Here is a 12,516-nt window from a genome sequence, read left to right as displayed (position 1 = left end):
GTTCTTCCTGCTGCCTCCCAGGAAATTCGTGCTGCCTGCTCGGGTGCCTTGCTGCCTTCATAGCTATCTCTTCTAATTGATTGAAATATTTCGGTTGCCTTCTCTGTTAAACGTCACAAACTTCTCTCAGGTGTATCCAGGGATTCTTCTGGAATTGTTGCTGCCTGCTCTGGTTTCCAGTCTGCCTGTAAGGGTATCCTTGTTTGGACATTCGTGCTCTGCTACCCTTTGTGCCCGCTGTCTGCCATCTCTACTGCCCTCCCTGGTAGAGTGCCCTACTATCACAGCTCCCTGCTGTGGCACCCCCACTGCCTGCCCTGCTATTACTGTGGTCCCCCCTGTTACACCCCTTACATAATCAAGGACGCTGTCTTGGTCTATTGTCGCTGCTGCCTGCTCTGGTATACCTAACGGGACAACTTTGCTGCCTGCTATGAATCATACATAGCCTATGATACGCCCGCCCGTCCTTCTGACACCCCTCCTAGCTGTTCCGGTACTGGCTGCCTTTACTATGATGCCATCTGCCTGCCCCAGCATCCTCATGATGGTACTACGTGACTTCCTGTCCTGAAGGGCGCAAGACTCCAGTCCTGGATTTATATTTAACAGCGCAGTGCATTCTGCTACTTGTAGTTTTTTAGTCAAACAGAGCTAACGGGCTGAGCTGTCACATTACAAAGGGCTGCAGGAAGAAAGCCAAGACTGGTGACATCGACTGTATGCAATCTGGCGCATTGATGCGCCTGCTAGGGTTTCCCTGCTGCTGACTGCAAGGTTACCCCGTGGACTGTCCTGGCATCACCGAGGCCTGCTCAGGTGTCCCTGAAGTGCTGACTGTGCAGCCTGCCGCAAACCGCACCTGCCAGGCACCTCTTGAAAGAACAGTTCTGGAGGTAGCCCATGCTCAGGAAAGGTGGGGCGAAGCCCATGGCCGCCCCTCCCCCCTCATTACAATGCACCAGCCCCACACGCTGCACCTGCGGATAACAGAGCACCTTACCTGCAAAGCCTGAAGTCCGTGCCAGCTCTTCCCGTGACTGCTGCTCCTCCCTGTGCCCTGTGGTTCCTGCACCTCCCGTGCCTGCTCCCTGTACCTCCTGTGATTTTTGCGCCTCTCTGTGCCTGGTCCTGGCGCCTCTGGGATCCCGAGGCTGCTACTTCACCTCCAGGCGCCTGGTCGCTGCACCCACTGAGGATGCTGCACGTCCTGTGCCCGCTCCTTGCACCCCTCGCGGTGGTTTCATCCACCCCTGCCTGCTCCCTGCACCCCGTGGCTGCTGCAGGTCCTTCCCGTCCTCCTCGTGCCTTCCCTGCTCGTGCTTGCTGCGCCCGTGCCTGCTGCTCCTCACTCCCCGGGTCGCCTTTGTTTACAGCGCTGCCTGCTGCAGGTTAACCTTTTTAAAACAGCCCTCTCTTAACAGTTTCATTTGTTTTCAGTGCACATCTGCTATGAACCCTAAAGCAACTCCAACTGGAAACTGTATCGGTGTAAGCAAATAAAATTAAATTAAAAGCTTTTTATCATCTCTCTCCACGCCTTCTTAGTTGTTAGGCCAATGAGTCATCAGCAATATTATTCCTGGTGCAAGATTCTGAAACAACCCATCAGTCATCTACCATAAGTAACCAATGAAATATCGTTAACACATATGGTCACGGGATGCAGAGTGAGGGGTGACACAGGGGTGACCAATGGAAAAATGCAAACATGAGCACTGTTAAATGCTCGTTGTTTGTCACAGTAATGGAATCATGCATTGGTTCTGGCTTAGGGCCACGCATTCTCTCCTTGAGTCCCTCCCGCCGCGCTCTCTCAATCACATGCACGGCCTGGGTGTATATTATATGAAGATGGAGAGAAATATGAGCTGACACGTTTTATAACGTACCATCATAGAGTTTCACCATTGTGAGCCACAATAAATGTTGCAGGGAGCTCTCCAACTTGCAGAGGTATCTGCCATTTTGCTTGGCTGCCAGGAGGAGATTTGGCAGCTGCACTTTTTTGGATTAGTGTTTTAGCCTCTGGCACCAAGGCTTACTCAGGTTTTCCTTCTTCCAGTCGACCTGCGGAGATGAGGACTTAAGCTGCATAGATCAAAAAGCAAGATTTCTTTTTAAAGTAAGAAGTATAAATATCCATCTATGTGGTATTTATGTAGTGTGAACCTAGCCGAAATACAGCAGAACTTAGATGGGAACATTCAGTGACGTAGTAGTTCAGGCATTCTCAAATGAATTCTCTCCACTGTAAAGTAAGTTTTGGTGAGGTCGACAAATTTCCCTTTCAACAGTTGCACATACAGTGGCGTCATTAAACAAATGCCCCAGGTGCCCCTGGCCCAGGAGATTAGATGCGGACCACTGATTATGCTTTCAAGGCTGGTGACAATATCAAATAGTGCAATAAACCATTACTCATTGACAAAACACTTGGGGCCTGATTTACTAACATTGCACGTCATGGTTGCACCTTTTTATGCCCCATCAATGACGCAAAATGCTTGTAGATATTTACAAAGCTGCGCAAGGGGCAATTGGCGCTGCTGTACGTGGCTTTGTAAAATAAAAGTAACGCAATGCAGTGTCTTGCGTAGTACTGCGTCACATTTCATTCTGAGAGGCGTTCCGTGGGTGGAATACAGGCGTTCTCATGCATCCACTCATGGATTCCACGCAATCCTAGATTTAAAAGGTTTGTAAACCTGGAACTGCGTGAAATCTCTGTGCCGCCCAGAGGATGGTGTAACGAGAGAAAAAATGCTTTTCTCCTCGCTCGTTTCTCTTTCTATGTGCACCTCAAGCAATTGTTTTTCTCCTTATAACGCAGGCCTCAGTGTTGAGCTTTCATGTATCAACCTGTTGTATTGTGGGAGATGTAGTCTTGGCCAGTTTCAATTAAACAAACGGGACCAAGATACCGGTTAACAGGAAACGTACAGGGCATAACATTCATTAGTCATGAAGACAGCTTGTACCTCTAAAAATCCGGAAACCCTGCATGCGAATATGATGTTACGTTAAATGCACTTGAATCGCACAATCCCAACCTTTCAGGATCCGCGTGCCCTGTCCGGCTCGCCCATTCACTGGCGTGAATGCGGTTGTGTGTAGAAATGTGTCCCTCAGAGAGGCGGGCAGGCTGGGAGCAGACTGGTATGTGCATTGCTTGGTGGTGGGTTATAGTCAGGGAACAAATCCTAAAAAAATAAGTGGGGATACAGAGTGCAGAGTGCAGAGTGCAGAGTGCAGAGTGCAGCTTCAGAGTGCAGAGTGTCAAAAGCAATGCCAATAGCTCTAACTTTAACAAAGGCAAAACCATTGCATTGTAAATGCTTGTTTACTGGAGGGATTTGCATGGGGCTTGATTTCGTGTCTTGGCCTCTCGCTGTCCTGCTGTGGAGTTCTGCTGGGGAGTTGGGGAGTTCTTACCTCTGGGTTCACTGGTTCCTGGGACGGGGTCTTCTGGGTTTCTTTGTATCCTTACAGTTGGGCCCTGTTCAGTCTTTTCCTTTTGTAGTTTGGTAGCCTTCTCTGATAGGGCGGTTTGAAGGCCGGCCTTCGGTCCTGTGTAGGGATTGGCTCCAGGTCTAGATTGGCCCTTGGGGATTTTTGCTTGGATTGGTCTGGGTATATCTTGGGGTCTGGATTTCTGTTCTCCTGTTTACAACATGGAGGGTAGAGGTGCAGACGTGCGTGAACTCGGCTGTGAGGATGGGGAGGTGGTCGCTGGTTCTTCCACTGCTCCTTCCATGGCGAATATTCAAAAAATGATTGAGGCTGCTGTGGCGGCGGCCTTTGTGGCTCATGATCCCAAGGGGCCTAAGAGACAGAAATTGGATGCCTCGGCTGAGGTAGATCCGGACGTTGACTCTGATGAGGAAGTGAAGGGTCGTTTTGTCCAAGGGGCTGACCTTCGCTGTGTTATGCAGCATGTTCGAGACAATCTGGGATTCCCTGATCCTGTGGAGGGTGGAGAGTCTGAAGACTTCTTCGCCAATTACCTGAAGAAAGATCCGGAAAGCCTCCCCATTCATACGTCTGTGAGGAAGGTGCTGGAGGGGGAGTGGAAGGATGTTGACAGGCATGCCTTTCCCCGGTTTCTGGCTAAGAGGTATCCCTTGCAGGGCTTCGCGGAGGAGTTTCCGGCTGTGGTGAAAGTGGATTCTCTGCTGGCTGGTATGGCGTCTCAGAGCCTGGTGGTGTCTGAAGATGCGGTGCCTTCTGATCCTGGGGACAAGCGTGTCGAGGGGGCCTTGAAGCGGTCCTTTGCAGCCTCCAATCTGGCTGTTCGGTCTGCTGCTTACACCAGCTATCTTGTTCAGTCGCTTCTTAAGGACTGTCAGGGTATTTCTGCGCAGCTCATGCAGGAAGAGGATCCCTCTGAGTCTTTGTCCATGTTGGAACAGCAGTTGCGTTTCATGGCTGACTTGTCCTTCGACTCCCTTAGTGCTGCGGCGGCGGCTGCTGGGGCCTCGGTTGCTGCTAGGAGGCAGTTGTGGCTTAAGTCTTGGAAGGCGGAAGCTGCTCAGAAGGCGGCCGTAATGAAGATTCCCTTCACGGGCTCTAAGCTGTTTGGGGAGCCGTTGGAAGCTTTGATTAAAAAGACAGCTGAGGACAAAAAATTGTTGGCTCCGGTCCGCTCTTCTCAGAAAGGGAAGTTTGCGGGTTATAAGCGGGCTTTTGGGCAGGCGTTTCAATCTAAGATGGCTGCTCAGCCCTTTCGTGGTAGGGGACGTGGCCGGGGTGTCCCTTCCTTCCACAAGTCCCGGGGTCAACAAGGTGCTTCCTCTTCTGCAGGTCCCTCCAAGTCGTGACTATGTGATGGATTCCTTGGAGGTGCCGGTTGGGGGTCGCCTCACCTCTTTTTTACCTGTCTGGGAGGAGTTCGTTCGGGATCTGTGGGTTCTACAGGTGGTACGGCTGGGCTACAGAATAGAATTTGGGACTCCTCCGGTGGATGTGTTCAAAGCTACCCCTGTTCCCAGGTCTCTGGCAAGATGTCGTGCTCTATTGGACGGAGTTCGGGACTTGGTGTCAAAGGGTGCTGTGGTGAGGGTGCCTGTGAGACAGCAGGGTCGGGGGGTTTACTCAATCCTGTTTTTGATCCAAAAGCCAAATGGGGACTTCCGTCCGGTCCTGGATCTGAAGGCGGTGAACTTGTGTATCCCTCATCGGTCCTTAAAAATGGTGACTCTGCAGTTGATTCTTCCCTTCCTGTCGGTGGGAGATTTCCTGGCTTCTCTCGATCTACGGGACGCCTATTTTCATGTGCCAGTGCACGCAGATTCCCAGAGGTTCCTGCGTTTCTGTGTAGGGGTGGATCACTACCAGTTCCAGGTATTGCCCTTTGGCCTGTCTGCCTCTCCGAGGGTGTTTACTAAAGTGTTGGCGCCCTTGGTGGGTTTGTTGCATGCTAAGGGTATACAGGTTTTCCCTTACTTGGACGATTGGCTGATTTCTTCCTCTTCTTTCCTTCAGGCTCAGTCACATTCCCGGGAGGTTTGCAGTCTCCTTCAACGGTTCGGGTGGATTCTGAACTTGGAAAAATCCCATCTTCACCCCACTCAGGAACTGTTGTTCATTGGGGGGGTGTTCAACACCAGGTTGGGGAAGGTCTTCCTGTCGGAACCCCGCAGACTGACTCTTGTGCACGAACTGAAGAAGGTGTTGGGGGCTCGGTCTTCCACGGCTCGCCAGTGGTTGCGTGTTCAGGGGCTGATGTCAGCAACTGTGATGATTGTTCCTTGGGCCCGCTTACACTTATACCCCCTTGTGAATCATCTTCTGGAGCATTGGGATCCGGCCTCTCTGAATTACGAGCTGTTGGTTCCGGGGAGTGTGTCCATCGCCCGGGAGTTGTCCTGGTGGCTGGTGGATCGGAACCTCTTACAGGGCTCGCCCTTTGTGTCCCAAGTGAGGTTGGTCCTGACGACCGACGCCAGCGAACTGGGTTGGGGTGCGGTCTTGGGTCAGGAGTCTGTGCAGGGTCTTTGGTCTGTGCCGGAGGCAGAGATGTCCTCAAATTGGCGGGAATTGAAGGCGGTTCAGTTGGCGTTGTCTCATTTTCTGCCTTGGGTCCTCCAGAGGGATGTGATGGTGCGGTCGGACAACACGGTGGTGGTGTGTTATATCAACCGCCAGGGGAGCGCGAGGGTGGCTTCCCTCAATTTGTTGGCTCAGAGGATAGGCCTGTGGGCGGAGTCTCACTTGTTGTCTCTGAGGGCTTTACATCTGCCTGGGATTTTGAACTCGGAGGCGGATCGCCTGAGCAGGGTGTTTCCCTCCCTGTCGGACATGTGCCTGTCTCAGGAAGTCTTTCATTGCCTGATGGCCCGGTTCGGGGTCCCGGTGGTGGACCTGTTTGCGGCCCCGGGGAACGCCTTGAGGGAGACGTTTTGTTCTCTGGTTCGCTCTGCCGAGGTTTGGAGGGTGGATGCCCTGTCCTTCCGGTGGGAGGGGGGCCTGATGTATGCCTTTCCCCCTATTGCCCTGCTGCCGCGTGTTCTGCTGAAGGTCAAATTGGATCGGGCTTCGGTGATCCTGGTGGCTCCGGATTGGTCCAGGCGGCCTTGGTTCCCTCTGTTGTTGAAGTTGGCAGTGGGGCCTTGCTGGAGGTTGCCGGTGGTCCCTTGTCCCTTGTCATTTCCCCCTCTGTCTCTGGAGTGTCTGGTCCGCCTGAGACTGGCGGGTTGGCTGTTGAGAGGATGAACCTTGTGGCGTTGGGGTGTTCTCCTTCTGTGGCGGAATTTATTCAGAGGTCCAGGCGCCCTTCGACTCTCAAATCCTATGCCCGGCATTGGGTTTCTTTTCAGTCTTGGTGTACGGCGCGTGGGTGGTCTGCATTGGAGGTGGATCCGGTACTGGTCTTGGACTTTTTGAAGGACGGCTTTGACTTGGGTCTGGCTGTGTCATCCCTGAGGGCTCAGTGGGCTGCTGTTCGGGCCTTTCGGGGTTCGGTCTGTGACCCGGTGGTTCCCCTGGTGTCCCGTTTGTTGCGGAGTTGCTTCCTTCAGAAGCCTGTCATTCGGTCCTTTGCTCCTAGTTGGGATCTGCCTCTGGTTTTGGGGGCTTTGCAGGGGGCTCCCTTTGAGCCTCTACTGGAGGTGTCTTTGAGGTTTCTGACGATCAAGGTGCTGTTCCTGGTGGCTATTACGTCGGCTAGGCGGATTGGGGAGTTGGGCTCCTTGCTTCGTTCGGCCCCTTTTTTACGTTTCTTTCCTGATCGGGTGGTACTGCGGCCTGATCCTTCCTTTGTTCCCAAGGTCCCTTCCTCTTTTCACTGCTCTGCGGATCTGGTTTTGCCTGTTTTATGTCCTGATCCTCTTTCAGAGGTTGAGGTGCGGCTGCACTGTTTGGATGTTCGGAGGGCTCTTGAGATCTATTTGTTGCGTACTGGGCCGTTTCGTAAGGTGGAATCCCTTTTTGTGACCTTTGGCCTGGCTGGTCAGGGTCTTAAGCCTTCTGGGGCTACCCTCAGTCGTTGGCTACGATGGGCTGTGGGTGCTGCGTATGAGGCCTGTGGTGTGTTGGCTCCTGGGTCTGTTCAGGGAAGGTCGACTCGGGGGGTGGCGGCTTCCTGGGCTTGTTTTCAGGGGGCTTCCATGGCTGAAATCTGCAGGGCTGCTACCTGGAGTTCTCCGCACACCTTTATGTCCCATTATCGTTTGGTGGTTGGGGGGACTGATTCTGCTGGGTTTGGGGACGCTGTGTTGCGTTCTACTCCGGTGGTGTGACTTTCTGTGCTTTAATAAAGTCTGTTTTTTGCTACTGAGTGAAGCCGATTATTGCTTTGGTATCTGCTCATGTAGTTAGGACTGGGACGGGGAGGGCTGACGAGGAGGTAATGACCGGTTACTCACCGGTAATATTCATTACTCCGAGTCGTAGCCCTCCCCGTCCCAGTCCAGGTTCCCATCCCTCCCTCCCTGTTTCGGCTTCATGTGCTTGTTGGGTACAGGTTGTTGATTGGCAGGTCACAGGGTTATATGCCTCAGGGTATGGGTGTGGCCTGGAGGGAAGGGATGGGTTTCAAGTTGCTTGGGAGTTTCTGGTGGGAGGAGCTATGCTCATGTAGTTAGGACTGGGACGGGGAGGGCTACGACTCGGAGTAATGATTATTACCGGTGAGTAACCGGTCAATCTAGACTACATAGGGCACAGAGAACGTCCTCGCGCAGCGGACGCGGCAGCCTGATACTCCCTAGACGCCGCTAGCTGCTTCATGCCTTAAAGGTTTTAAAGGTTTTGACTTTGCACAGCATTATTTGTTTTTAAAAATCACACGCTGCTCTTTATATTACTGTTTGCCCCACCTTACTGCAGGCAAGTTCTCCCCTGGCCCCGGTCCGACACGGCTTGTGCCCATTGTTCAGAGGGCTGAGCAGACAGATTTGCATCACTTCCGGCGGATGCCGGAGTCAGCGCTCCAGTCTCTGGCGCCATCTAGACTACTTAGGGCACATAGAATGCGCTCGCGCAGCGGACGCGGCAGCCTGATACTCCCTAGACGCCGCTGGCTGCTTCATGCCTTAAACGTTTTTACTTTGCACAGCATTATTTGTTTTTAAAAATCACTTGCTGCTCTTTATATTACTGGTTGCCCCCACCTTACTGCAGGCAAATTCTCCTGGGGCCCCGGTCCGACACGGCTTGTGCCGATTGTTCAGAGGGCTGAGCCGAGAGATTCTCATCACTTCCGGCGGATGCTGGAGTCAGAGCTCCAGTCTTTGGCACCATCTAGACTACTTAGGGCACAGAGAATGCGCTCGTGCAGCGGACGCGGCAGCCTGATACTCCCTAGACGCCGCTGGCTGCTTCATGCCTTAAAGGTTTTTACTTTGCACAGCATTATTTGTTTTTAAAAATCACTCGCTGCTCTTTATATTACTGGTTGCCCCCAACTTACTGCAGGCAATTTCTCCTGTGGCCCCGGTCAGACACAGCTTATGCCGATGTTTGGAGGGCTGAGCCGAGAGATTTGCATCACTTCCAGCGATTGCCGGAGTCAGCGCTCCAGTCTCTGGCGCCATCTAGACTACTTAGGGCACAGAGAACGCGCTCGCGCAGTGGGCGCACCGGCGGCACGCCAAAGGCAAGCCCGTCTGCGCCCGTCCACGCCTGGACCAGGCCCAGGGCCATACCCCCTGGCCTAAAGCACTCAGCCACGAGGATATGCTACTCCAGAATGGCCCTACTACAACTCTGCCCATCAGTTAGCTGCTCATGCACCCAGTTCATACTCAACGGAGTGCCTAGCTCACAAACCAAATTCTGCACCCATTGTCACTTTAAAGTAGACATTGACTCAAGGATAGAAACCACCACTCCCCCTCGCACTAATAATAAAAAAGTAATCAACATTGCAGCTGCTCTTATTAATCCATGGTCACTGGGCAGGCATAAAGAGGAAATAGCAGAGCTAATTACTCAACTTCCCCTTAGAAAACTCTTCTGACAAAGACACCAAAACTCTATTATCAGATCTAGAGTCATTGGGGCTTACTCAACTGGTCTCTAAGAGGACTAATGAAGCGAGTCACACCCTTGATGGTGTTTTTTCCAACTTCAAAAATATCTCGATAAAAGAAATCCTACCCCTAGCCTGGTCGGACCACCATGCGGTAATTTTTTTAATCCCCCTCGATACTCCACCGCCTGCAATCACAGCTACAAATGGCACAACCATGTTCAAGTCGTGGAAAAATCTGGACAGTCAAAAGCTCCTGGAGCTTTTGTCCTCCTCACAATTTGAGGTTCCAGATGATCCTAACATAGCCTCTATAGCATATACACATTTGGCTTTCGAACGCCACAACTAACCTAGTGCCCATCAAATCGTTATCTAAAAATCGAAGCTCTCCTTCTGCTCCATGGTTTACCAATTCTCTTAGAGACCAAAAACAGAAATGTAGAAACCAGGAAAGACACTGACGAAAGTTATATGCTACTGAAGAGAAACTTCTTTATAAAATTGAACTTACGAAATACAAAACTATGATTATTCAAGAAAAAAGCTTATATTATTCCACACAGATCGAACGTGCAAAAAACTCTAATAAACAACTCTTCCAAGTAGTAACAAACCTTTCACAACAGACATCGCAAACTATCCCTTTACCCTCGCAAGCACTCTGCAACACCTTAGCTGACTATTTCTATGATAAAGTGAACAATATTTACATCAACTTCTCGGGTCATAGACATCAATCCATCATTTTCTCATACACAGACAACTCTGAGCCCATCTTTGGGCAGTTTCAAAAGGTTAGTACTCCCCAAGTTATCAACATCATGGCTGCTATTAAATCCGGCTCAGCCAACGACCCTTGCCCCCCTGCGCACCTTGCTCCAGTTACTGAAATCCTAGCCCCGTACTGACAGAAATATATAACTTAATGTTTCACACTGGTATCTAACCGACTATTTGGAAAAATACCCTTCTTAAATCCCTTCTGCAAAAATCCTGTCTGGACCCTGAGGACACTAACAACTACATGCCTATCGCTAGTCTGCCTTTTGCGGCCAAAGTGGCTGAAAAACTCATGAATCCCAAAATTTCCCAGTATATTGAAGACCACCACCAACTGGACCATACCCAATTTGGTTTTGGCAAGAGCCATAGCACTGAGACTGCTCTGATCAAGGCATCAGATGAAATAAGAACCATCCTTGACCAAGGAGGGACCGCAGTTCTCATTCTGTTGGATCTATCGGCCGCATTCGACACGGTCGTTCATAACATCTTGATCGACCGTATCACTGCAATGGGCATTCAGGGCAAAGCCAGAGACCTGCTGCTCTCCTTTGTCTCCAACCGTACCTACACGGTCACAATGAACAATTTTCACTCTGCCCAATTGACGTTACCGTTCGGTGTTCCTCAGGGCTCATTCCTAAGTCCGACGCTTTTTTAATATCTATGTATCGGACTAAGCCAGAGTCATCAAGTCGCATGGGATGGGCCTAACATCGTACGCAGGCGATACACAGCTGGCACTGGCTATAAAAAACAACGGAGAAAGAATAGCAGCCAACTTCCAACACAGCATGTTGGCCATCAGTAATTGGATGGCCAAAAACTGCCTTAAACTCCATTCCAATAAGATGGAGGTTATGATCTCCGGTAAACTCTCTCCGATTTGGTTAATTTCCTGGTGGCCCTCAGATCTCGGTCCCCCACCCAATCCTGTCCCCAAGGTTAGAAACTTGGGAGTTATCTTTGACGATAAACTGACCTTCGCATCCCATGCAAATGCAATCGTCTCCGCTTCTTTTTATAAACTCAAAACCATTAAAAAGATCCTTCCTCTCAATTCAAGAAGAACGTTGGTCCGCTCTGGACTATTGTAATGGGCTCTTTAACGCTCAACAAAAAGTCATTCAAAAACTGCAATCAGTGCAGAATGCAGCAGCCAGAATGCTGTCAGGTTCGCCAGAAATTTAAACCTATTGCCCATGTAATTAAAAGCTACCACTGGCTTGCGGTGAAGAACCGAATAAAATGTAAGGCACTGTGCATTGCCTACAAAGCTTCTCGGATTCTAGGACCACGCTTTCTCCTAAACTCTTTAGCCTTTCATGCCCCCAACAGGCCACTTCGCTCTTCCAACCTATACCTGCTGTCAGTGCCAAGGACCAAAACAGCCTTGTGGGGTGATCAACGTTTTGTTGTATCCACAGCAAAGCTATGGAATTCCCTCCATCTGGAGATCAGATCCTGCCAAATCTGGTGGCATTCAGAAGAAAAATAAAAACCTGGTTATGTAATCAATAACTTCTCCCTCCACTGTCACGTCCGCAGCGCCGAGACGCCCTTGGGCATTTCCGTGCTTTACAAGTTTCATAAATAAATATTTAAAATCCTACCAGCTTCAAGAAGGACTCTATGAACGCTGCTGCTGTGTCACCATGAAACCTGCAAGGACTCCAAGAACCCCAGAGCACCTCCAGCCTTTGAGAAATTGCAGAGAAGCTCCTTTGGAGTGAAGGTATAACTTCCCTGCACACCGCTGGCACTGATCCCATGAAGTCCGGTTTATTGAATTGCTGCTCCCTGACGACATCGATGCAGCACAAAAGCAAGAAGAGATGCAACAGCTCTGAATGGTCAGATCTGCCTCTCCACCAAGTTTAGAGGCATCAAGACCTATTGGAGCCATGGTGTACCAATACCTGTGGTATAGGACACCTGATTGTAGAAACCAGGAAGAACAGTCTACACCAGACTCCCAAAGCACCTGAAGCAATCACCTATCAAGGTACGTCGAGACCCACTTCCTGAGTGTCCCAGCTGTCCCGAGATTGCCTCTCCAAGTTGCCTGCTCCCCACAGCGAGGACCCTAAAAATGCACGACGACCAGCTGACCAGTTCACGCTGCAACCGTCCCCAGCACAAGCCAACCAGGTCTGCTTCCATGGTCCCTAGACTCTTGCGACCTCCTCCCTCAAATGAGATCAACCGGATTTACCAGTAAGTCCACCTGTGCAGTGCATTTTCAAGTGGTCCCGTTC

General features: G+C 50.9%; 2 protein-coding genes across 2 annotated transcripts in view; both read left to right on the top strand.

Moving 5' to 3' along the window:
- The window catches only part of LOC147722880 (fibrous sheath-interacting protein 2-like), a 136,234-nt gene that overhangs the window by 81,621 nt on the left and 42,097 nt on the right, over nt 1-12,516 (top strand). The gene's annotated exons all lie outside the window — the stretch shown is intronic.
- On the top strand, nt 3,675-4,968 carry LOC147722881 (lamina-associated polypeptide 2, isoforms alpha/zeta-like). Its single transcript, XM_086965299.1, has one exon. It carries the CDS (start codon nt 3,675-3,677, stop codon nt 4,818-4,820), a length of 1,146 nt encoding a protein of 381 aa, XP_086821425.1. The 3' UTR covers nt 4,821-4,968.

The sequence above is a fragment of the Lissotriton vulgaris genome, chromosome 4_1, assembly GCF_964263255.1.
Source record: "Lissotriton vulgaris chromosome 4_1, aLisVul1.2, whole genome shotgun sequence".
Classification (NCBI taxonomy): domain Eukaryota; kingdom Metazoa; phylum Chordata; class Amphibia; order Caudata; family Salamandridae; genus Lissotriton; species Lissotriton vulgaris.
This window is presented reverse-complemented; position numbering and strand designations above follow the sequence as displayed.

Bases quoted from the DNA above. Each gene is read 5' to 3' on its own strand.
- LOC147722881 (XM_086965299.1), top strand. From the start codon at position 3,675: ATGGAGGGTAGAGGTGCAGACGTGCGTGAACTCGGCTGTGAGGATGGG.